Below are 25,296 nucleotides of genomic sequence, written 5' to 3' on the forward strand. Positions count from 1 at the left end.
GATTAGATGATGTTAATCTTTTCTAGAAGCGCGCAAGTAAAGATTTTTATATGTCATATTTTGAAAGCTTGAATGTGTTAATGGATGTAAATAATGTTCTGACATAACTCTTAGAGAAATGGTACTCTTCCACAGGAATACTTTCTGTTAGATCTAACAACATGTACAAATTGGAGTTGTCTGTAAGGATATAAGAAATAAGTGTTTCCATTCAAGGCTTTCAGATAATGGAGTAATTAGAAGGTTGCGGAGATAATGAATTGATCATTCAAGAAATCCTTCGACAGAATGATACAGACAAGATGATTCAGTCTATGAAATTAATGTGCAACTTTTGTCAAATGTTTATGGCTGCAGGTTGAAAATTCCACCCTAAATTCTCAAAGTACATCTCTTATGAATCAGAATGCTCAACTATTGATCCAACAGTCTGCTCTAGAAAATGAAAACGAATGTGTGCTCAAGGATCGTGAGGATCTGAAATCCTTGTACGATTCACTTCTCAAAGATCATGAAAAACTGGAACACCTACATGAGCGCCAAGCTTCTGAGTATGAATCGCTGATTGCTAAACATGGAAGTCTTAAATCTGCACACAAAAATCTGGAGGTGGAACATAAGGACTTAGAAGATAGGTAAATACTAATATGCATGACTATAATTAGAAGACTGATCCTCACTAAACAGCAAGAAATGCTGTATACCTATGATGAATAGAATCTGTATTCCTGAAATACAACACTAAGATCTTAAAACTTTGAAAGATCACATTTTCAAAAACAACAACAACAACAAAAAAAACTCCATGTTTTCTTGTTCCAAAAAAAAGAAATGTAAATACAATTCTTGTTTGCAGGTACAATCAGTTGCTGAAACAGAAAGTGCAATTGGAAGAGTTGGAGAAAGTGCTCAAGATAGAACAGGAGAAAATGCTTCAGCAAAATGAAAAACACGAATCTGTAGCAGTAGAATATAAGAAACTTCGTGATGAAAATGATAGGTAAAGCAAAACACTGGTGCAGTCTAAACAAGCATTGCATCCTCTCATGTGTCTGGAAACCTGATGCTGTGCCCCAGAATATTAACAATCCATACCTTACAGAAACATGCTCTGTTGTTCTATGGTATAATTACTTTAGGAAAACTGAAGAGGGAACAGTTTTTAAAAAAAACACAAAAAACGAACACCATAAAGCATAATTATTGCATGCTGACTATACTGAATTCCACATAGCATCTTAAGAATGCCAGGCCATGCACTGTGCTGTGTGGATGTGGGCTGTAGACGGAGCAAGCCATTCTCTGTGAGTTGTGTGAGGCAGAATGACTGGTTAACGCTGGTAGGAGTAGAAATTGAGTGTTGTGGATGGTGAAGGCCAGTTTGATCCCTACTACTGAGGTACAGCTTGCCCTAAATAGTCTGGTTGAAATTACTATTACTATTTACATAGTACAATACTTACCCACCTGAAGAAGAGGCATTAAGAATTGTTAATCTGGCAGGGATGTTTGCAATGAAATGTCTACTGCCTGTGATGTTGTATGAGAAGAATTAGTGGGAACTGGAAATTGTTTTTAGAAATGGACGTGCCAGAGCTGGGTAGGAGCAAAGGGAACCTAAGAGTCCATACACAGCTTATAAAGTTAACAAGATTTGGACCATTCCTATTTACTTACTATTTTGTGTTGGCAAGAAATCTTAGCTATTTTGTGAGATCTTCATATTTTGAAAAGTGGCATCTTAAAACTAGTTTTTATGTCCACATTTAGAAATCCTAATTATTTTTAAAAATCTGAAGACCCATACTTGGGTAAAGATTTGATACATACCTAGGAATTTTAGATTTACAGGTAACTTACCTACAGCATGTGATACCAAGAAATTCTTATGTGTATTTTGTGAAGTAGCATCAAAGTCTGGAAGTTTCATGTTTCAGGAGCAGTGTGGGGTCATGAATACCTTTCCTTTTACATGCGTGTATTCTTTTACATTCTCTTAATTCCAGGCTTGCTCATACATACAGTCAACTCTTGAGAGAGAATGAAGTTCTGCAAACTGATCATAAGAATCTGAAAACATTATTGAATAATTCCAAACTAGAACAAACGCGATTAGAAGCTGAGTTTTCTAAACTTAGAGAACAGTACCAACAACTGGATATTACATCTACCAAATTAAATAACCAATGTGAGGTACGTGACAATTATCCTGTTTTTAGGACTGGTATTGTTGCGATGTTTGTATAAGCTTATTTACAGATTCATAAAAAATGAAGTGCTTGAGAATTTGACATTTAGATTATAGATAAAGTCGTGAGTCTGAAGACAAATGAATTTGTCTGTTTTATATGCCATAAAAAAATTGCAGTTTGTGTTAGGTAAACTGTAAGTTATTTAAAGCATCAAAGAAGATTTTACCCACTGAGTCATGATTTTGTTAAGTTTTCTGTTTGATTTGACTTTCTAAATACATTGTAGGCCTAAGTTTCCTTGATAATATAATCTGTATATGAAATATGTTCACATATACTTACGTACATACCATTTCATTTATTTTAACAGCTGCTTAGCCAGCTTAAAGGAAATCTGGAGGAGGAAAACAGACATCTACTAGATCAAATTCAGACATTAATGCTACAAAATAGAACATTACTTGAGCAGAATATGGAAAGCAAGGATCTCTTCCATGTAGAGCAAAGGCAGTACATGTGAGTTTTAAAAACAGTTAAATTACTGTGATTAGGGCAGTTACATAATATTAAAAAACAAAAACCAAAACCAAAAAACCAACCACTTTCATTGTATATAGAAATTAATGTTTCCGAAGTAGCATGTGTTTCTTTTCTTAAAATAACTAATTATGTGTGAAAAGCAGATAATTAAAACTAAGAGCATTTTATTTTTAAATCTGAAAGATGAGTGCCACTGCATTCATTATTGGTGAAATGCCTAATAAAAATGTTATTTATTCCCCATTTGAAGATGATAGGTTTGTTTGAAAACTGTAACCCTTTTAGTGAATTTGAGAGAAGAGAAAATATGCTTGTGTAAATGATGCTGGTATAGCCAATGTGCACATTGTTACTTTAAAAAAAAAAAAAAAAAAAAAAAAAGGCAAACTTCTGTTGTATAATAAACAAAGCTAGTGGAAATATTTATAATGATATATTGTGGTGTTAAACAGAAGAATGCTTGTTTTCTTTATCTCACTTTCTTGATTTTTCAAATAAGAAACAGCTGTTACGGAAGAATTTCTCATAAAACCTACAGTTTTCGAGTAACGTATCCAGAGGATCATGTTACTCACATGTTACGTATACATTTTCCAAACATAAATTATCATTAATTTCTGTTTACAGTGACAAGCTAAACGAATTAAGGCGACAGAAGGAGAAATTGGAAGAGAAGATAATGGATCAGTATAAATTTTATGAGCCATCTCCACCAAGAAGGTAGTGATGAATATTGTATAAAAATAAACACAAATCTAAAGCACGATTACCCATTCTGTTCTGGCTGAAAGACAAGATTTTGTTCAACTTCAGAGGAGCAGAATCATGTCTGTTCTTGCATACAAATTAGGAAAAGTACGAAGACCTAAGTAATGTATTATAAATGCAATAAATGTATTGTCTTATTGATAACAGAAGGGGTAACTGGATTGCTCTGAAGATGAAGAAGCTGATAAAATCCAAGAAGGATGCTAATCGAGAACGTTTGAAATCTGTGACCCTTACACCTACCCGTTCAGAATCCAGTGAAGGATTTCTTCAGCTGCCCCACCAGGACAGTCAAGATAGTTCTTCAGTGGGCTCAAATTCTCTTGAAGATGGCCAGACCCTGGGAACCAAAAAGAGTAGTAGTGAGTACAGCAAAACATTTATTCTCTTTTAATACTTCTCAGCTAAATGTTTTTTTATTTATTTAAAAATAAAAAGGTGCTGAGAAAACCTATGAGTTCTCGAGGTTTTTTACAGTTAATTCTGAAGGTCTTTAGGAAATGAGCCTGGATTTTCTCATCAGTGACAAATTTATACTGACTTCATGCAGACTCGAGTGTATGGGCAGATGCTATCTTTTTTTTTTTTTTAGCATTTCTGCAGCTATAAAGATGTCAAAATATGTTTACTAAGGTATGATGAAGTAGGTAGCGTTACTGCATCAGGTGAACAGAATTTTGTATAGATTGTCGGATACCACCACAAGCACCATATTTTGTTTCTCCCTCTTGTCCCAGCATGCATCCTTCCCCTTGTCTTTAAAAGTGGTTTCCAAGCCGTGGCTGTGCTAACATCCTTCAGATCCTAAACAGATCTTCTGTCTGAAGATGTTTCTCCAGCATCACAAAAAATAAGTGATGAAGTTTTTTGATATTGAATATGCAATAGGAAGTTCTTTATGTCTTGGGTTTCACAAGACATCAGATCAATATTTTTGAGCCAGGTATGAATTTACTGTATTAAAAATGATTAAAGCTATTATGGTGTATTTTTTCTTTTAAGGTTACTACATAAACTTTTAAGGCATCTAAGAGCACTATTTCAGGGGAACTTTAAATCAGATTTGTGATTTATTTTAAATAATAAAATTTAAGTTTGAGGGTAAACTATTGCTTTCATTGCTAACTTGTCAGTTTTGGGGAGCTTAACATTTTTCAGCCTAAGGGTGGTTGGTAAAGATTCAGAACAGGTATTTCTGAATAAAGAAACACAACTGTGGCTTTTGGAACGTAAATTGGAAGTCTTGTGAAGTTCAGGAGTGACTGAAGCTATAGCGGATGTTTACAAGTGTGTATGCTTTGGATCAGGTCAGGTGCATCAACGATTTTATGGTCAGGATGATTTTATGTGACAATATTCTTTGCACTGATACTTGGGACCTTGTAGAGTGCAGCTGGGCATGCTGCTGCTACACTCAAAGCACTTTTCCTCTTGTTAGAGCCAAGGTTGAAGTTAACGGTGGCTAACACTCAAAAGAAGTTTGAAGTTGTTCAGACCTCATTAATTTTGTACTGTATGGGCCTTGTTGATGTTCCTTTTAATCCCAATGTATTTATGCGCAAACTGGAAGGGCTGGTCTAATTCTGAATCCCAACTTTCGTCCATTACACGTCACCACGGAAACCATATTTTTGGATAGAATTTGGATAAATTAGGTGCCAGTTCAATGCTGACTATCTTACTGAGACAGTCTGTGTCTCACGGAGTTAGGACTAGTGTGAAAAGAACCAGTAGTGGCACACATTTTGCAGTCTATTTCTTCTTTTAGAATGATTGTAAATCCTAAGTACTGTGAAACTGTGGCCACTTTCTATTCTCTAAGTAGTGGCCTCCACAAAAAAAAAAAAAAAAAAAACAAACTACTATAAGAAAGGAAGTTTCCTCCTGTCTAAGCAACTACTCAGGTGTTGTAGCTTTTCACACTGACTGAAGGCAGTCTGCACCAAGGGAAGGGACAGGTTCTGGTCCACACTAATCATCTGTGTCTGCAAATGGAGGTGGTCCCAGCAGGAACTGTTGAGATGGAAAATCCTCCTATATCCTTCAGGAAGCAAGAGAAGGTAATTTTCATTCCCCAGACTGCAGCCAGTGACACAAATCAGTGGTGCTCTCAAAAGCTTTGTTATTCTCTGTCCTCTAATGATCTTTTTGACATACAGGTTTCCTATTCCTTACCCTCTGTCAGAGGAGGTGAGGAGATACAGATATCCAAATGTATTGCTCTGCTACCACAACTGACAAATAATTAGCTATGTGACATCTGTAGATTTTTTTTTTCTTTTGCAGATAGTGGAGACAGAGTGTTTTCCTAATACAGGACACTCTCATGCAGATGTTTTCAAAAGACCTGTTCTCTTAGAAAGACAGGTGATCTTGGTGCAAAGATCAGGTTATGCTGTTGAAAAAGGAAGACAGCACCTGAGATTTTCATCTGCTCACAGAGCGCTTGAAGCTCTTTGTTTCCAGAGGTACTCTCAAATGAGGGGCTGCCTGTATGGCTGGGAACATTTGCAGCACTGGTAAAATCCTGCAGGCAGTGAGAATGCTGGATGCTCCTGACTGCAGAATTTCACCTTTGCTTTTCACATCTGCATTCAGTGATTGAATCAGCTGAATACTGTGGATCTGACATCTGCTTTCTGCTGAGCCTTTCCTCTTGGAGGGGATGGATACCATTCTGAGTTTTTGCATAGAAAACTCAAGGCAAGCAAGTGGAATTTTTTTTTGTGTGGAGAAAAACGGATTACTTTTGTGAGCTTCCACTTCAGGTGTTTCAGATCGTCAACAGCATTCCAAGGAATTAAGGCTGTTACTAAGCCTGTCGTCTTTTAATAGTACCAGTAGCAGACACATCGCATCCTCGTGGAAGTAATAGAAATATATTGGGCTGCCCAGCATGGTATTGCTGTGGTTTGACTTGGACTACTGGATGCTGCTTGAAGAATACAGGGCATTGTAGTCTGCTTGTTCTAAGTGCTAACACAGAATAATGTGATGGAGAGGGGTATTTGTTTCTAGGTAGTTCATGTGCACTTGTAAATGTATATGTATATATGTACTCCTGTGTAAAATCGAAATGGCTGTATAACAAGCTGTTGGCTGAGTAGAAAACAAAGGCAAATGACAAAGCATGCGTCCTGAAAAGTCACTTCAAGGAGGTAAAATAAGCAGCTCCTGGGCTGACAGATTGTTCTACACTGCTTTCACATTTGCATAAATACAATTTTCTCAATAATTCCATTTTTTGTTTCTTCCTGGATCTTTATATCCTAATTTTTTGCATGTGGCTCCTGTATACTTCACAGTCAGCTGACACGTTTATCTGATGCTTCCAGATGCAGGTGTCTGCCAGTAATCAGTTACTAATGGAGAACAGCTGAACCTAAGGACAAGATTAATTGTGATTTCCCACTCCCCATATTTTATTACTACTTAAAATTTTAACTCCTATAATTATGTTGTTTTAACTTTACTTTATCCTTCCTAAAATATAACAGTAACACTCACATTTGGATTTTCTTTTGCTATTTTTTTTTTTTTTTGAATCTTGGGTATTCTTCCAGTCAAAAATTTGGTGTATATCATTCCTGCCAACACATTTTTATTTTATTTTTCTAATTACAGGTTTGATTTGATTTACAGATATTTCAGTAAAATACTGAAATCAGTGTGCAAGTAAACATAGTTATTTGAGTGTGAGGTCCATGTAATTTTTCAAGAAGACAGTAAGTGATCAAAATTAGTGATGAGAAAAAATACAACAAACGAAGATTATTTCCTGCTGTAGACAGTGGGCAAAAAATTACAAAAGTTAGTCTCAAAAACAGTGAAATGTTCGTATTTTAAAGTATAGTTTATACTTGATTACTTTCATTTTGAACTTTTTCTGATTCACATTTTTCTTTACGTTCAAGAAATACATTTTTCACAGTAAAAATAATTAGAGCCAATTTTTATAATCTGCAAAGCACTTGCGTTTAGTTTTTTGTGATGGTAGTTAGGACTTTCAAACTGTGTTACACTCTTCACCATTATTTTCGGTGCATTTCTTAGTATATTAAAGTTTTCATAGTGTAGTTTTCATATTTTGGTGTAGTTTTCATATTTCATTGTCACACAGAAGCATGAGAGTGATAGTTTTTAGCATAGCATACATAGCTTAAACTCAGACATTCATTTCTGTCCTTAGTTTCAACATTTAACTTCCATCTGTTCTTCTCCCTTTTTTTCTTTCATTTCCCTGTTTCCGTTTTTCCTCATGCTATGACATAAAAGTGGTTGCACTGAAAAGACTGCCCTTTTTGAGGAACAGACCGAAGGAAAAAGACAAAATGAAGGCCTTCTACCGTCGCTCCATGTGTAAGACTTTATGACAGTTCAGCTTCTTTTAAATGGCTACACTGGCTTCCATTACTAATTTTTCACTAACCTCTCCCTGGACTGCGCTTTATTTTTCCTTCTATTTTGCAATGTGCAAGTCCTGCTACTATAAAAGGAGCTGGAGCTTTTTCTTTTTTTTAAACCTTGGCACTGAATACCTTATATATGTGCATATGTGCACACACATGTACCCACACATTCACATGCACAAGCACACACATATACATATATATATTCAGTGCATTGTGATTACATGTATTTGTATACATATTTGTCTATATACACATTTGTGTATATAAATTTACAGTGCACTGTGTTAATGTTAGTAGTTCTAAATTACACATTTCATAAGCCTTCAAAAACTGCTGCAATTTTTTTGTTTAAAGAAAGTGTAGAAAAAGTAGTGCAAGGCTGTATGGTGGTCTGTCACTCTTCAAGTATTCATCAGTTGTTGTTGCCAAAATGTTGTATTGATTTGTTTTACTTTATTTTACTTTTTCAAGAGTAGTGGATAATTTTCTCTGTCTTTGCAAAGTAAAGGTGAATATCATCAGAAGTCATCTTTTTCAGATCTTTTTATTTGTTATGTAAAATACAATATCCCTGCAGTAACCTGCACTGTTCAAGGATCCCGTGTCATTGTTGACATAGTTGTGTTAGCACCTTGCCCGTTTTATCCTTATTCATTCCATCTTATCATTGCAAACAGTATATCAAGGCTTCTAACATATATATTGCATATCATTGCAGCACAAGCATGATGACTATACCTAATAAAATCAGTTTAAAGAACCATACTGAATTCAGAGAAGTCTCTGACTTACAACACTTCTCATTCATTGAGCTGATTGCATGTTATAACATGGATGATCTTGTGCTTGTACCTTGCAGTATTCTATATGCTATAATGCTTAGAAAACTGTCAAAACATTTTGCAATACAAGATAAGAACAAAAGCAAATACATTGACCATGCTGATCATTTGCTTTCATTTGCATCCCAGCCATGAATGACCTGGTGCAGTCCATGGTCCTAGCAGGAGGACAATGGACAGGTAGTTCTGAGCATCTGGAGGGTCCTGATGATATATCTGCGGGTAAAAGGAGAAAAGAATTGGGAGCTATGGCCTTCTCTACTACAGCTATCAACTTTGCAGCTGTCAACTCTTCTACAGGCTTCAGATCCAAGCAGTTGCTAAATAATAAAGGTATAGGTAGAAGCTTTTTGCACCATGATGTGTCTATGTGTAACAGCAATTTCCTGTAAATCTTCATTTTACTTTATTTTTTTTCTACAAAATGAAAATATATAATAAAAAAAAGGCAACCTGAATAATTGAGTTACAGTGATAAGATACTGAACAGGTTTATTAACTGCAATTACAAAATGTTTCAGGACTATTCCTACAGAATGTTACATAAATAAAACTCTGACGATTATTTTAATATATTTTATAGACAATGAAATAAATATGCCTATAATCTATTTTATTTTACATCTGCTTTTATGTCTCTGTGTATAGATACTACATCCTTTGAAGATGTAAGTCCACAAGGTATTAGTGATGATTCTAGTACAGGATCAAGAGTTCATGGTAAGATGTGAATTTTAATTAAATGACTTAAGGATATATTATGTGAATGTGAATGAGGTCTAAAAAAACGTGAATGGTTTAATTACGAGTGAGCATGTTTTCTGTGATTTGCGTACCTCTTGAATGTATAGCATCATTTCTTCAGATTATTGCTTGTACTATCTTTTCTTCTTCTTAAATACTATCAGATATTCTATATCTCTAGTAGAAAGTATTTATGAAGTGCATCTGAACAGGATCAAATTTTTTTGCCTTTTAAAAATGTATTTGGAGTTGATAGTAAAATAAAATCAGTTATTACAATTCCAATCTTAAAAAAAAAAAAAAAAAAATGAAATCTGGCCAGCTTTTCCAATGTTTATTGTTCAGTGAAATGTAAATTTATCATCTCGTGATTTTATAAAATACAGTATATGTTCCTTCAAGCAAAGCTATGAAGTGAAAGCTGTAATAAGTGAAGCTTTAACTCTTCTAAAAATAATTGAAATTAGTATGAGCAATAAACATTTTTTAAGATAATAACAGTGCATTTCCCTTGTATTGGATAGGAGTACAGGACATTAACTGTGCAGATGCTCTTGTTCCTCCTGTTCGTGGCATTTCAACAATGTGCAAGGTTCCTTGCCAAATCTGTTGTAAGTGACCTAATCACAAGCAACTTTCTGCATGCTACTCCTTCCATCTGTAAAATCCCGGTTTCCCACTAACCAATCTGTTTCAATTCTAAATGTACACTCTATTTCTCTCTTCCTCTCCCTTGTACCTTACTATTCCTGTAGTGCCCTTTTCTAAAGTGTCCTCTTGGACTGCCTGGAAATCCCTTCGCTTTCTGATCTGTAAGAAACCACTTTGTTGACAATGGGCATGCTCAGCCTGTGAAATAGTGCATGATTCCTGCCTCAGAGCATTCTGTGATCAGAATGTAAAGGTACCGTGTCATCTGCTAAAATTTTATTCATCATGGTGTCTCCTAATTTTCCATTTAGCTTCCAGACCAGCCAGCCTTGATAGTGGCAGAACATCCACTAGCAATAGCAATAACAATGCTTCACTCCATGAAGTCAAAGGTATGCTGTAGGTGAATTTACATACATGCTTAATTTCCATTACTCTTTGTAGGATTGTCTATATGGGTTAAAAACCAAACAAACAAAAAAAAAACACAAAAAACATAGCATGCTTTTTTGTTTAGGCATTTTTATACCGCAGTCTTTGTTCCCAAAATTAGGAAAGAATACAAGTATTAGAACTTAGATTTTTAATAGATTTTCAAATGATGATACTGATGTGACTTTCAAACTATTTGAGCCAAAGCTTACCAAGTAACAGTCTTGCAGAATAAGAACTCCCCCCTCAAATTATGTTAAAATCTTGTATTTCTAAACAGAGAAGTTACTCTGCTTTTTCTCCTAGCATCCAAACATCTGTGCACTGCTGCTGTAAAGTCGTATGGTATACAACACAAAACACACAAATGGTCTGTGTAACACTGTCCTGCAAATGGTTATGTTTTTATTTTAAAAGATTAATAACATTCCTTGAAATTTAGAAAATATTGCTAAATCATATATTATTAGCCTTGACATACTTTTTTGTAATAGACATTCAACAAGTTTTTTAAAAATTACTGTTACTTGGAGACCATTGTATGTAAAATGCTGCCAATTTGAGATCCATTTTATGTTTGTGATTTACATTTTTTAAACAATATCTGTCTGGAAATTGAGAGGTGAATGCTAGCTTAAGATTTTTAGTCATTTATTTTCTGTCTGTTTGATTAATCCCTTTTACAAAGAATTCTTTAAGGTACTCCATGCCCTAGTTCATATAAAGTATTAGAAATTACTTCTGTAAACAATTTATTGTTCTTCAAACTTCACTTCATTTCATAGGAGTAACATGAAGTAGGAATACTTGATTTTTTCATCAGCATTTTCTAAGCAATTGGCAATTACTGAAAAATAAGCAGAAATGGTGTTGTAGAATTTATTGTGCATTTAATGCCACATGCCTTCTTCATGTAACAGCTGTAATAAACTAGAAGTAATGGCAGAAACTGTTGGAGAAGGAACATTCTAAAATTGTTCTTGTTGAAGAACTATGTTGAAGACAATACTTGTTTTGCATTCCATCTTTTTTATTTCATTTAATGTAAAACTCATTTATAGTACATTAAAATGCGTACTTCACAGTCACGCTGAACAAGAATGGAGGCATACATTTGGCCTCACAGAATACAATGTTATGTAGATAGGGGTTCACGTTGTAAGTGAAAGGTAGTTTTTATTCAAAAGTTATTCTGTCACGTTGAAAAAGCTGTAAGAGGTAAATCAGGGGAGTGAAATTGTACTCATATTTGGTTTGAGCAATATAAGACAACTAGATTTCTTTTTTTTTTTTTTTTTTTTTTAATATTCTAAATTGAATTGCCTTTAACTGAATGTGAAAGTGTTCAAATTTGGGTAAAGTTATACTAACAGCTTTCATATGCTTCTGTTATTGGATATTTAATACTGTTTACTCCAAAAGCAGGTGTGGTTAACAATCAAAGCAGGCCGCAGAGTCACAGCAGTGGAGAATTTAGTCTGCTACATGAACATGAGGCTTGGTCTAGCAGCAGCAGCAGTCCTATTCAGTATTTGAAAGGTCATACAAGGTCTAGTCCTGTGCTCCAGCAAAGAACGCCTGAAACACTGGATAGTCGTGGAAAACAGATCAAAAACGGTTCTCCTGGAAGTGAAGTTGTTACCCTGCAGCAGTTTTTAGAAGAAAGCAACAAAAGTACCTCAAGCGAGGTTAGTTTAAAAATTACTTCCTACGCCATGTATGGCTACAGAATGAATAGAGTACTTAAAGCATGTAGAATTGCTTTAAAACTTCGTAGAGATTCTGGTTATGCCTGTATTTAGTAGTAGTGTGCACTGTATCCTGATAAACTCTACTTGTATTACATAAATATCAGTTTGGAATTTTGCAGCTTTACTCTTTCTAGGATGCTGAATTAGGTGAGAAAGTCAATCTCCACTGCACCAAATTATCCGGTGTACTGATGTATGGTACACTCACCAGAGTTTAGATGGAAGACCATAAACTCAAAGGAAATTCACTTCTCACCTTCCAGTTCAGCCATTGATTTCAGTAGTAGCTATTGTCAGATCTGTCTTATATTAACAGAAAGGAAGATATATACAGATACAGATATATGTACAGATAAAGATTTTTTTTAACCCTGTTTGGCAAAACACCTGAACAGCTGACCATCAAACTGATTGAAATCTGGAAGGAATAAGACGATGTTTATCTAAATTACTGACAGTTTGTTAGAAGCTCAGAATCAATCGTGTCTCTGCCAGTATTCTAATTTCATCACTAGTTCTCAAGCAGATCTGTCCTAAGCTTAGAAGTCCACTAGGGTAAAGCAAATTAGTTACTGTGGCTAGGGCCTATCGAGAATAAGGATCAGACGCCATCTATTTTTGACTACACAATTATAATGGAAACATACATATTCATAGCTGAATTGATTAGCATAGTCTATGACTTGAATCTGGAACAGGTCACTGGATTTTTTGTTAGCTACTTAAAATTATGTATCGCTTGTGATTTCTCTGGCAAGAGAATTACTGTTACTACTTTTATTATGCGTTAGCCTTAGACAGTTCTGGAAATAGAACTGAAAGAAACGACCTGAGTCATCAAGTCAGTCCACTGCTGTTCACGAATCACAAAATCGCTTTCATAGCATCACAGAATAATTCAGGCTGGTAGGCTGCTCTTCAAGAGATCTCTCTTCATCCTTCTGCTGGAGTCTTTCCTTAATAATCTTAGCTTAAGATTTTTTTCCAAATTGTCACCTTCACCATTTTGAAAAAGACTGAAGTCTTTCTCTGAGTCTGTGAATAGTATTCACTGACAACTTTTTTTTTTTTTTTTTTTTTATGAAGTCTTTTCTCCAAAAAGAGAGGTTTGGAAAGCCAGCTGATCAAAATTCAGGCACCAAGGTTATGTGCTTTGTATTACTTTCTAAGATTCTTGTCTTTATTATTTGAATATGTAGAGAATGTAAACTTTTAGCTTCGTATTATCAGTGTAAGTTAAAATAATAGCACATACGGATCTGCTTAGCAAATTATTGATTGGTGATGGCAGAGGGAAAGTGGGTGAGAAGATGAACTTGAAGTTTTCAACTTCTGAATTACTGGATTATGCAGTATTATGGGAGCTAATTCCAGCTACTTATGATATCTCTGACACCTAGTTTTCAAAGTACTTGCTTGTAGGTAACCTGTACAGAAAACTCATAAATGTGTACTCTAAACATTTACGTGATAATACCACTTACAGTTCTGAGAACTTTAAAAATATTTTAGAATACTTTTTTATGTCCTTGAAGATTGCTTAAGGAAAAGTCAAAATTAGAAATTATAAATTTATAAGGCATTTCATATTTTTGACAGATGAAATCTGCAAGTGAAGAGAATCTTTTAGATGAAGTAATGAAAAGTTTATCTGAGTCTGCTGAGCTGACAGGAAAGGAAAAGCTAAGAAAACAGGCATCTGCTGGTTGTGGTATTGTGAGGTCGTTAAGTGTAAAAAATACAGTTGATTTCTCAGATGGACGATCCATTAAAACAGAACAACTTGTAAGGCCCAGCTTCCGTAAAACTGAGGATGCCTACTTTACTAGCTCTCCAATAAAATTTACATCAGGCACTCAAGGGAAGACCAAATCAGTTAAAGAAAAGATGCAAGCAACTGTATCACAGCGACAATCAAGAGATTGCAATCCTTATGCTACCTTACCTCGTGCAAGCAGCGTAATTTCTACAGCAGAAGGAACTACTCGAAGGACAAGCATTCATGATTTTTTGTCTAAGGATATTAGGCAACCTGTTTCAGTTGATCCAGCACCATCCACCGCTGACAGAAGTGTTCCAGCAACATCTAGTGAGTACTCAGCACACCAGTTATCCCCTAATGTTTTGCACTGTGTGGCTTACAGAGTAGATTGTGTTCCACAAAGTGATGCAACTAATACAGTTAAACCACGTAATTTAGGATGTAACTTTGATGTGCCTAAGACTTCAAGGATGGAAAGGTCAAATTTTCATGAGAAAACTTTAAGCACAAATGTCTTTAATGATAAAGTCAGTGTATCTGGCAATGATAGCACAAGATCATTTACTGTGGCTCATCCATTTTTATCCCTTAACACTGAATTAGTTAGTAATATAAGTGGATTGCCTCCAAGGTATTCATCAAAAACTGATCAGGTGAACCTGTCAACATTTAGATCTGTACTGAAAAGCCAAGAACAGCCTTCAGCTAATCAGAAATCTGATCATAGTGACCTACGGTCAGCTCTAACTAGTGAATTTGCTCCTACCACTTGTGTAAACACTAGTGAGGCTGAACCCCCGCTGCTTGTTTCTGAAGATAATAAAACTGTGTGGTATGAGTATGGTTGTGTATGAAAAGAAAATTGTATTTTTAGATATATAATCATATGTGACATGTAGGATTTCTTTTCAATGTCCACTGGATTTATAGAAAATTTCACTACGATGAAAAAGTGATTTGCTTTTAGATCTATGGGTTGTTGTTTTTTCTGAGAACAATGACACAGAGTTCAGCTGTGTACTCTAGCATGTATTCGAATGTAAAATTGTAATTTCACCAAAGTTTGCATGAAACGTTAATTGCACTGTGTATATTTTGCATGCCTTTAAAATTCTTTATAATACAAGCTATATTTAATTTGTCATCCATTACAAGTATTTTGTTTTTGTTTTTTTTTTTTCCTGTATGTAACTGAATGCATGTTAAACCAGTTGCATGCTGCATTGCCAAAAGCGGCACAGTGAATTAATTTTTGGTCCAAAACAGTACTTTTCAGTTGTGGTCGTGCTTTCAGATGCATCAGTAACATGTTAGTTATGTATTTGGAGTAGAAATGCATTTTTTTCCTTCTTTCAAAAATGCTTCGTTTCATTAGCATTTCATTTAGAGATTTCAGGATCTCATTCTTAACATTTCTGCCACGTCCACTGTGTCACTTCACACATGGAACAAGTTATATCCCAATAATTCAGTGACTTACCTTGCCCAACAGATATGCATCCTTTTAGATTAACATTCAAATATTTTAATAAGTAACTACAATTAACATTCATAATCCTGAACATAAATGATAATTCTTAAGAGGTAAACAGTGTGCAGCACTTGCAATGAAAAAATGACCCTTTCCACCGTTTCCCTTTCATATGCATTGTTTTTTCCACGTCTGTTGTACAAATGTGGTGAGGTATGCTGTTCAGTAGGAGTCAAGTAACACAGTTATCTGAGACTCCGGGTGATGTATGGTAATAAAAACTTGTACTGATTATGGTGGAAATTCATTTTTTCTTCTCACTCAAAGTAACACTCATGTAATAAGAAACAAGGTGCAACAATAACAGAAACTGTGTTAAATATTTAGTGCTGCAGAAGCCAAATAATTTAAAATTTGCTTACCCAATTATAGGAATATAAGAATGCTTAAGTGAATAACTCATTACTGTTTAGCTGGTCATCTGGAATTTAATGTTGAAAAGTAATTACTTAAGCCACTATTTCAAGCAATTGCTAGAAACTTTGTAATGATAAATACAAACAACAGATTAAAATTGTGCCATACTTAAGTTATAATTCCATGAGGTTTTAGATGTTGGTGCTTTTTTTGAGAGGAAATAGTTACTTACAGTTGCAGTTCAAAATTATATGGGCTATGAAAAAAAAAAATATATATATATATAAAGGAAAAAAAATATATATATATATAAAGGAAAAATACTTAATTGGAAATAACAAATATCCTATTCTGATTTTTTCCAATTGAATTTATTTTGCCAGCAGTTTTGCAGCAGTCATGGTACTGCTGCATGAGTTGCACTTCAATTCCTTCACATTTAACTAAGGAGGGATAGAAGTACTGCAGAAATAAGGAGGGAAAGCAGCAGACGTACATGTTGTTAGTCTCTAGGCTCTCCATTTCATACAGCAGAATTGTTAACAAAGTGCAGAGGTAAACCTTTCCTGAGCTTCAACTAGTTTTCAAGATGGGGAAAAAAATGAATGTTTTAAACACGTTCTGTGAAGGGCAAACTCATTGTTTCAAAATACAGCAGCTATCCTTTACCATGTTTGCAGGCATCCATTATTATTGGGTTGAGAAATTTTTCAGTTCATCATTGTCCACAATGTGCTGCTAATCACTGCTGTATCATTGCCTCTAAAATTATTTCACCTTTTCAAAAAACAACAAACAAAGTTTGATCTGAAGCAGAATCTTAGTTTCACATGCATTTTACTCTGATCTTGGGTCACATCATTCATCTTCATTTCTATTAATCCACAGATGTGTTTGAATTAGTTTTGAGATGAATAGTGCTCTTATCTGAAGTGACACATTCATACTGTATTTCATAAATTGAGAAATTAGAGAAAATCTTTTTAGCTCTGACAGTACGCGCTATAAGCTCACGCTTTCAGTATCTTTTTTTCTTTTTTGGCTTAACTGATTGCAAGGTTGTGCCTTGCAGCAAAACTTCTCATGTTTAGAACAAGGTTTGTAGCTAGAGACAGTATCTTCTATTTAAATCAGTTGCTGCTGTTTGAGGAAATCAGCTAAGATTTCAGGCACGCTGTTCTCTCTTGTGTGCAAGCCTTACCTTGCTTAGGCCCTTAGACTATCACAGCTACAAAAAATAGCAATATTCTCCAGATACATGTTTATTATTAACTTTCCAGCACAAGCCCTGGTCCCCGACTGTAATGAGCAAGGCCAATCTAAAGAGAAATTTAACTTCATGGGGAGAATGCTTAAAAGCTTGTTTTGAGGGCATCAAAAAAGTGTTGTTTTTTGTTTTTTTTTCCTGCCACTGCTCACAGAGCACTTGTTTGCATTGTTTCATTTCTTTTCACAGCACTAAACTTCCACACTCAAAACAAGTCTGATAGCGTATATTTATACCTGATAGTGAATGCCTTTAAAGCCTGTGTCTTGCATTATGCCAGGGAAGGAGGGAGCAGCGTTAAAACAGCTGCTTTCACTAATACAAAGGGCTTCAGTATAACTGAACGCTGGTGTCATCGAACACTGGTGCCTTGTGTCCTCTTACAGGAGTTCTTGATAATCTTGTCCAACTCAAGCTACTATTTGGAATTGTTTTATAAAGTTGTAATGAATTACATTTCAGTTCTGAGGATAATAATTTTTGTGCTCCTATACTTGCACCACTGCAGCACCAAAAGCATGGGCTTTTTTCATGTCTCTGAAAAAAAAAAAAATTGTCAGCTTTTGTTTATTATATATGAAAGAAATATTCTCATGTATAACAAGGATTATTTTTTGTCAGTTTTTTGGTCTTTACACATTAACAATGCATACATACATCATGGATGTCTGTTGGTTTCTGCCTAGGTAGTGGAAGGGTCTGTGAAATTCCTTTCAGATCTGGTCACTGCTGCTCTGTGGCCATTCAGGTGGCTAACTGTAAAACCCAAATGCCCTTGCTCATTTCTTGGTCCCTGTTGCCTTTAAAAATGATGTCAGGACTTTGCATGGTAATTATAAACACTAAATAGTGGCTGCCAGCCAAAGAAGGTTTTGTTGTTCAGGTTCAATAATTTGCTTGCAGTTAAATGTTTGCTTGATGCTTTGCTTTAAGTGAATAGTAAATTGAGATACTGCATTTTGCATGTTCAGCTGTTGCATGCAAAGATCATTTATGGCTTTTCTGAATTGAATGTGAGCATTTCTGTAAACATTTAGCAGATAAAAAAAAAGGTGAAGGAGTTCAGTTCTCAGCTAAATTCAGTCAATCTTGATTAAATATGATATTTTTCCTTTTCATACAGACAGAAATATAGTGTTAGCGTATATCACAGTTAAGTATATCTGATTGTGGCTTTGAAAATAATACCTGATTATTCTAAATGCTAAGATGAATTTTAGTGAGTATAATTGAGTAGGTGCTTCGAATTATTCTGCTGTCCCTCTTGTCTGTCCTTTCCTCTTATATTAAAAAAAAAAAAAAAAAAAAGTGTTTGTATATCCTTTTGCTCTACTAATAAGTAGAATGTGTTTTAATGCATGAGGGTTTTTTCATGTCCTGATAAACACAATGAATAATATGAAATGCTTTTCTCTGCAGATGTGGAAGCTATCCCAGAAAGCAGAAATTCAAAATGCAGGTCTAGGGAGCAACAAAGCTCCTAATTCTATTACCCACTACATGAGATGTGGGCCAAGTGGTGAGTTTCCTGCCCAATATGTAAATGAGATTAATTTCATTTACAACAAACTAACAGCATTACATATAAGAAAAAGTGCACATGGCATTAACCAGATGTAAATACTGCTTGCTTAACTGGCATATATCTTGCTTATTAGTTAAGCCAGAACAGGTTGTTTTAGAGCAGTTATTTTGCCTATCTAGATAGGGAGCTTCAGTCCGTTTATCCTTTTGCTTGTAAAAATGCCATTTATTTTTATTTTTTAAATTTCTCTTGAAGAAAGTTCAACAAAATCGGATTAAGAAGTAATACTGAAATCAGTTCTTAGATAAATCTAAAAGAATAGCTGAACAAAACATTTTTGTTTCATAAAGCATTCAATAGTATGAGGAAACTGCCTTTTTATAAAGCTTGTCTTTGGCGTTCTGTCCTTCTCTTGACTTCATTAAAACATCTTTAATGCATGCTGTTAGTGCTGTTAGTTCTGTTAGTGACTTAACTCTGTATTTTATATTTCTTAACTTTAAGCTTTTCTTATGTTCTTTTCTCTTTCTACCTTTTAACTGAACACAGAGAGAAAAGTGTCCTTCAGTATCTCAGTATGAAGCCTTTATTTCTGAAGTAAACAAGACAGCGACTGTAGGAATCATTAATAAAAATTAAGGGAATTTTTTACATTCTTCGTGACTAGAGCAGGCAAGAAATAAAAACCTACCTACCTTCCTTCCTTGAATCAAGGAGCTCTACTGGAGTCTACTGCCGAGAATTTGTAGATGGTCTTAGGAATTATTGCACATTGCACTGTTAAGATCTACTGAAAAAAGGACAGTTCTCATCTCCCTAAGGACCAAGAATTTTAAGGTCTCAAGAATTACTCCAGGAAAAAAAAAAAAAAAAAACTTTTAATCTTCTGTTTATGAAATTAGCCACTGATTTGCTTAAGCTTCTGCTAATACTTAGCCAAAAAACATAACTTGCAGTTTATATTTACTTCTGTAAATTTAAAATAAATGCTGTAGTATTTTGTTGAAAGTGACTGTATATACAGATACAAAAACCTCACAGCTTACTGGCGCTTCACTGCCTTATTTGGTTAGCATAATCTGCATGAAATTGCTCTTTAAAAAGTTTATGCTGATTTTTTTTTTTGTTGCATACTGCAAGAGAAAAATTTGTTTACATATGTGAAAACATTTGATAACTAACAGAAGTGGGAGTCATGGGATAATCGTATTATATTGAAATTGTTTGTCATTTGTGTTTTTCACATTCCCAAGTTATTCTGCCTATGTACGTTCAGATTTCTTGACAGGAAATTGTCAGGTATGACTTTTCTGTAACTTCTATTTTAATATAAGGCTGTTCTCAACAAACGGCATTTCCAGGATAAGACTGTCTTACAATGTTTATGTATTGACTAATTTTTTCTTTTATTGTTTATCTTTTGACATGAGCTGTTTGTGGCTTAGGAGGTTTCTTGATGGCAAAAAATAATAATATCATGCATTTTTACAATCACCTCCCCTTAAGGTTATCTTTTATTAGTAAGATAAGTTTTGTTCATTATTGATTCATATTAAAGTCAGCAAATGTAATTGGTACATTCAACAGTTGTATACATTTGTTGTCTTAAAAGCATTTGCAGGGAGCTCAAAGGAAGCATACATGAACTTAGTAACAGATACAAAATCAGTGTAATTCTATTATATTACAAATCAGTAGGTACATTGATATTTATGTTCTAAAGGGTTATGTTAACTGTGTAACCTCCTAGTGCCAGGTCTTCCAAACAGGCGCGTAGAAAACGTTCACCTCCAACTTTCTCTGTTGACTTCCGGTAAGCATGGCTTGAATATTCACAGAAATTGGGTTGCAGACTGCTTGGAGATTGATCACACTGCTGCTTAGGTGGTGTGATACAGCCACTGCAACTTCTTTAACTTAATAACTTTTTTTCTCAAGGCTTACAGGTTTTATCATTATCATGTCTCAAGCTTTCAGGAACAACTGAAAATGAATCATTTTCCACTGGAGAGAGAATGCAGTTCAATAGGTTTAAAAGCATATTGGAAAGTCATTTTTGGATTTTACTGAAATTATGTCAAAAGCAGGGAGGGGTAGAGGAAGAGTTCAATAAGCTTTAGAATGGGAATTTGTCTTTTTTCCTTTAAATAGCTTCTTTCTGAAATACTTTTTTATGACAGTGTTAAAAGATCTAGATCAAAACATCGGTTTTGCAGTATAAACACTTTGTTCAGCCTGAGATTGTTTCCACAAAGAATTTTATTCCCCCACCCCCTTAAGTGAAAATAGGATGAATTTAGCAGCTTTCCACCATATAGAATTTCCATTCTTCCTCTAAAGACGTTTTTGGTGTTTTATTAAATTCATTAGTTTACTTTGGTTACCAACTCATACTAGGATCTGTTTCTGGTCCCCTTATTCTCCATGTCCAGATGTTGTATGAACAGTGTTCAGCAGCTCCAGGAGTGATCTGAAGCCTAGAGTATTCCTGAAATCCAGTTCCACAATGTTTTTGTAGGCAGGCTGAGCTCAGTTGCATGTGGAATAATTTCCCATGCTGTAATTGGCAATATGACCTTTTGGGGAAGGTTTCAGAGGACTCCAAACTGTGCAATGACAGCTACCAGATGTCACCAGAGGGGCAGGCGGGATGTATGGCAGTGGCCAGAACAGGCAGGGTGTGTCATTGCACGTCTGTACTGCAGGTAACTTGGGTGTTCCTGTATGCACTCAGAGCTCAGGGCATGGCTGAGTTTCTCCCACAGTACCAAGTGAGCCAGGCGGAGCCCTGGTGTGCTCTAGGAGGAAATTACTTTAAGCAATAAGAACTTGGTCTCAAGCCTGATCTATGTGCCATTCCTGTACTGCAGTAGTGGCAAAGCCATAGATTCTGAAGGGACACTTGCCTTTACATCATTTCGTAGACATGAAATGGGTAATGTCAGTAGCCCTTACTAAGAGCACAGCTCTTTCTGAAAGAGAATTGAAATATGGTAAATGTTAGGAAAGCATCTCCTATTCTGAATTTTGATACTTTTCAGGCTCGCTTCAGGGTCTGACTGTTGGTGGATTCTTCCAGAAGCTCTCCTCAACAACAGAGGACCGATGCATTTCAAACTATTAAACCCTGACTGAAGTAGCATCACTATTTTTAGAAGAACATGTATCTTGAATTAACAGATTTAACCTCTAGTGCCAAATGTTTTTTGTATTCACAGAATCTGTGCAGTTGTATGTGCTTAGGTATACCATGTACTCGAAGACCCTGGGAATGTGTGAGAGAAAGCTGTGTTGCCATGACTGATGCACAGCACGCTTCTCTGCAGGGAACATTGTTGGACACACGTAACCTTGTGCTCTCACATGTGGCTGTGCCATTTCCTTCACAGGGGCATCTCCTGACTCTTCATTTATTAGCTTTTTTTTATATTCCTGAAGTTGTCCAAGATACCCCATCACAGCTTCCTACGCTTGCTTTTTGTATATTGTCACATCTTAAAGAATGGCTATGCAGTCACAACCAGGATGTTTAGTCACAAACATTACAATTACTATTCAACTGATGGCACGTATTGGAAGTGAAATCCCCTTACCCAAAAAACTCGGTAAATCTTCCTTGCCTGAGAGAATCAGCATGAATTCGAGGGCGAGACAACAGAATGCATCCTGCTAGGTCAGCCTAGCGTAGGTGCATCTGCATGCCAGAGGCCTCGCTAGTGTCCATCTGCACCATCACGAGCAGGTTTCAAGGCGCTCAGGCTGCATCAGTGCAGAGGGGATTTTGGTTTGTGTTGACTGAATTATCCCAAAGCAGCACCGGGGTTATATTCCCAGCACCTTCTTCTGCGGAGAAGTTTCAGAGCAGAAGAGCTGTCCGGATGTTCTCTGTGCTCTGATGATGATGATGATGATTTTTTTTCCTTTCTGAATTGGTACAAAACTTACATAACACACTTAATCTTTCCAGTCTGTGCCCATAAAATTAAAAAAAAAAAAAACAAAAACAAACACCAATGTAATTTGGGAGCCACGACCCCTTTTTTTGAAGCACAGACTCCCAGAAGAGTAACACAGCAGCCGGTGGGCAGCCTACAACAAGAGTACATAGCTGTTTTCAGCAAGAGTTAAGAGTTGCCAAATGTGTCCCTGTTAGTTCAAGTTTACAAAAGATGTTTTAATACCGTACAATGTGTAATTTTCATTTGCTTTGCTGGTAGTCTGCTGAGGATTTAGTAACATTCCCACGTGTATTATTTTTAAACTTTTTCCAAGACATGATGCAGCCTAAACAAAGGAGCTCATGTATGATTCTTAGAGGTAGATGATAATGTATATGTAAATAATGCTTTGATATTAATAAAACTGCCTTAAAGGAATGTACCTAGGTGTGAAACAAAACTTAAAAAGCTCTTATTTAAAACTGTAATTTCCTTTACATACTGATTTTTTTAATGTTTGCCATTGTATACATTTATTAATGATGTTATTAAAATGCCGAACCAAATAATTTTTATTCTTATTTTGTGTGTACATTTATACACACTTTTTCTGGAAACTGATGTTACTGGAAGAATATTGGTGTTAAGTAATGGCGTTGTTGACGGTAATGTGTTTAGTGACTATTTCTTCTGGAAGGAAACTTATAAAACTGTAGCAGAAATTTTCTGGACAGTGTGTAGTTTGTTTTTGTGTTGCTTATTTGTAAAAATCTGTGTAGCTTTTAACTATACATTATTTTAATATTATTTAAAAAAAAAAAAAAACACAACACTAATTTCATACAATAAGAACTCATTGCATATTTGCCAAGTGCAGTATTTGATGCTTTAGTTTTGCTTGGTCGTTATTTTTGCTGGAACAAGTCTCAGAATCTCTTCTAAAGATAAAGGTAGTTAAAGTTTAAGTTGTACAGATTTTAAGATTCGTGAAGCATAGTAAACTGCTATTGTGCATGTCTTTTAAACTCATCTTTCACATTTAAATTCTGTTTTTTTAAACTTGACAAGTTGCATTTACTCTTTTTTTTTTTTTTTTTTTTTTTTTCCTTCTTGGAAGTGATAAAGGATTTTGGGGGTAGCACAAAGAAGAAACCCTAAAAGGAAGGGAGAGTGAGTGGCAGGCAGAGGGTAAGATAAATTTCACTTCTAAAGATACCTAAGACTGTATCTTAATATCTAGGTATTTCAGTAACACATCTGTCAACCCAAAGTTCCCCGGGCAGTCCATTAATCAACGCAGTATTCCCAAACAACAGATGTTCATTTTAGTCTTTGATTTAACAAAAAGTATACAGCCATGTGTATCTGGACATCTTTTTGTGACTCTTATACAGGTTTCTATCTACTCAGCATTTTTAGGTCGCTTCTTTCTCATTTGAGCCAACTGCCATTATAGATGGGATCAGTTTCTGTCTTTCCAAAGTAGACAAGGAGAACTTAAACTGCTATATCGTGAAGTATGCTGTAGTTCTGTTCATATCTGTGAGAACAGGTGCCAAATCTCTCTGAAATAAAGGAAAACATGTTAACAATGTTTGAAATACCTTGTCTTGTCCTAGAAGAAGCTTTTTTTTCTTAATTAACTCAGTTAATGGAAGTTATTAATTTTCAAGATTTCACTGGGGCCTGGGAGAACTGTTCATGTTCTCAGCTCCTAGAATTGCCTTAGCTATATATAATAAAACTGAGTCAAATTGGGTGATTTTTGCCTTTTGTTGATTTAAAGTGTTTCCCTTGATCACTATTAGTATTGCATCCTTTAGCACGATACGGTAGCAAATAGTCCTTTTATATGACTGGTTGGTTTTGTGGTGTTTTTTTTTTTTTTTTCATTTTTCTCTGTGCTCACCCTATTGCTTGCCTTTAGGCATTGTTCTCGCACAACAGACACTTTCATTAGGCTGTGTTTAAAAGCCCTTTTCCCTGTCATCTTCAAATTTCACAAGTTCACAACTCCTGTGTCTGGTTTTTAAGGGGTACTCATTGCCACAGTATTTCTGCTGGACTCCATGGAGTTTCTGCTTCTTCTGTCTTAATACAAAGGAAGTCTTTTGAAGGGAGTTTTATTTGTTTAGGTAGGAGAGAGGAGAAAGATTAGAAATTCAATGTTGAGAATGTGCTGGTCTCGTTCTTGTGATAGTAGATACTCTTCTATACTAACTATATCCTGTATTTAAAGCAAAATCAACCTCCCCACAACCTTTTAAACATGGGGATGTTTGCATGTTCAGTCCCCTTCTGAAGGGAGAAACTCAAGTATGTCTGCTGTCCCACTGTTCTTTCCACTTCTGTAGGCACCTGGTTAAAAGGGTACAGTGGAGCAGAGAATATGCACATCTTCCCCATGAACCAGTAGAAATTGCACACAAAAATGAATGCAGTGCCAGGTTGTATTTACTTTCCTCCCAGGAATCACCAGGTAACACTACAATTACAGGAAACTGCAATAACACTGTTCCTTAAAGCTCTTTTCCTTTGTTGCACCCCTTTCTGCTTTCAGATGTCTCCTTCTTGTTCTCGTTGC

At 35.4% G+C, this 25,296-nt stretch overlaps 1 protein-coding gene across 9 annotated transcripts in view; it reads left to right on the forward strand.

Annotated features, from left to right (window-relative positions):
• The window catches only part of CCDC88A (coiled-coil domain containing 88A), a 76,829-nt gene extending 57,370 nt beyond the window's left edge, over positions 1–19,459 (forward strand). For 4 of the 9 annotated variants that reach the window (XM_082757436.1, XM_082757440.1, XM_082757438.1 and 1 more), the window contains exons 21-33: positions 358–635; positions 857–1,000; positions 2,007–2,193; positions 2,563–2,708; positions 3,360–3,452; positions 3,648–3,862; positions 7,776–7,859; positions 8,884–9,087; positions 9,403–9,474; positions 10,023–10,109; positions 10,461–10,541; positions 12,004–12,269; positions 13,932–15,820. In XM_082757436.1, the coding sequence (XP_082613562.1) occupies positions 358–635; positions 857–1,000; positions 2,007–2,193; positions 2,563–2,708; positions 3,360–3,452; positions 3,648–3,862; positions 7,776–7,859; positions 8,884–9,087; positions 9,403–9,474; positions 10,023–10,109; positions 10,461–10,541; positions 12,004–12,269; positions 13,932–14,948 (2,874 nt within the window). In that variant the 3' untranslated portion in view covers positions 14,949–15,820. Of the gene's footprint in view, positions 1–357; positions 636–856; positions 1,001–2,006; positions 2,194–2,562; positions 2,709–3,359; positions 3,453–3,647; positions 3,863–7,775; positions 7,860–8,883; positions 9,088–9,402; positions 9,475–10,022; positions 10,110–10,460; positions 10,542–12,003; positions 12,270–13,931; positions 15,821–18,668; positions 18,769–19,323 lie in introns of those variants that run through there. The other 5 variants (XM_082757441.1, XM_082757443.1, XM_082757444.1 and 2 more) reach the window with 4 other exon arrangements.
• The last annotated feature ends 5,837 nt before the right edge of the window (positions 19,460–25,296 follow it).

This window comes from Aythya marila (assembly GCF_965140915.1).
Source record: "Aythya marila genome assembly, chromosome: 3".
NCBI lineage: Eukaryota > Metazoa > Chordata > Aves > Anseriformes > Anatidae > Aythya > Aythya marila.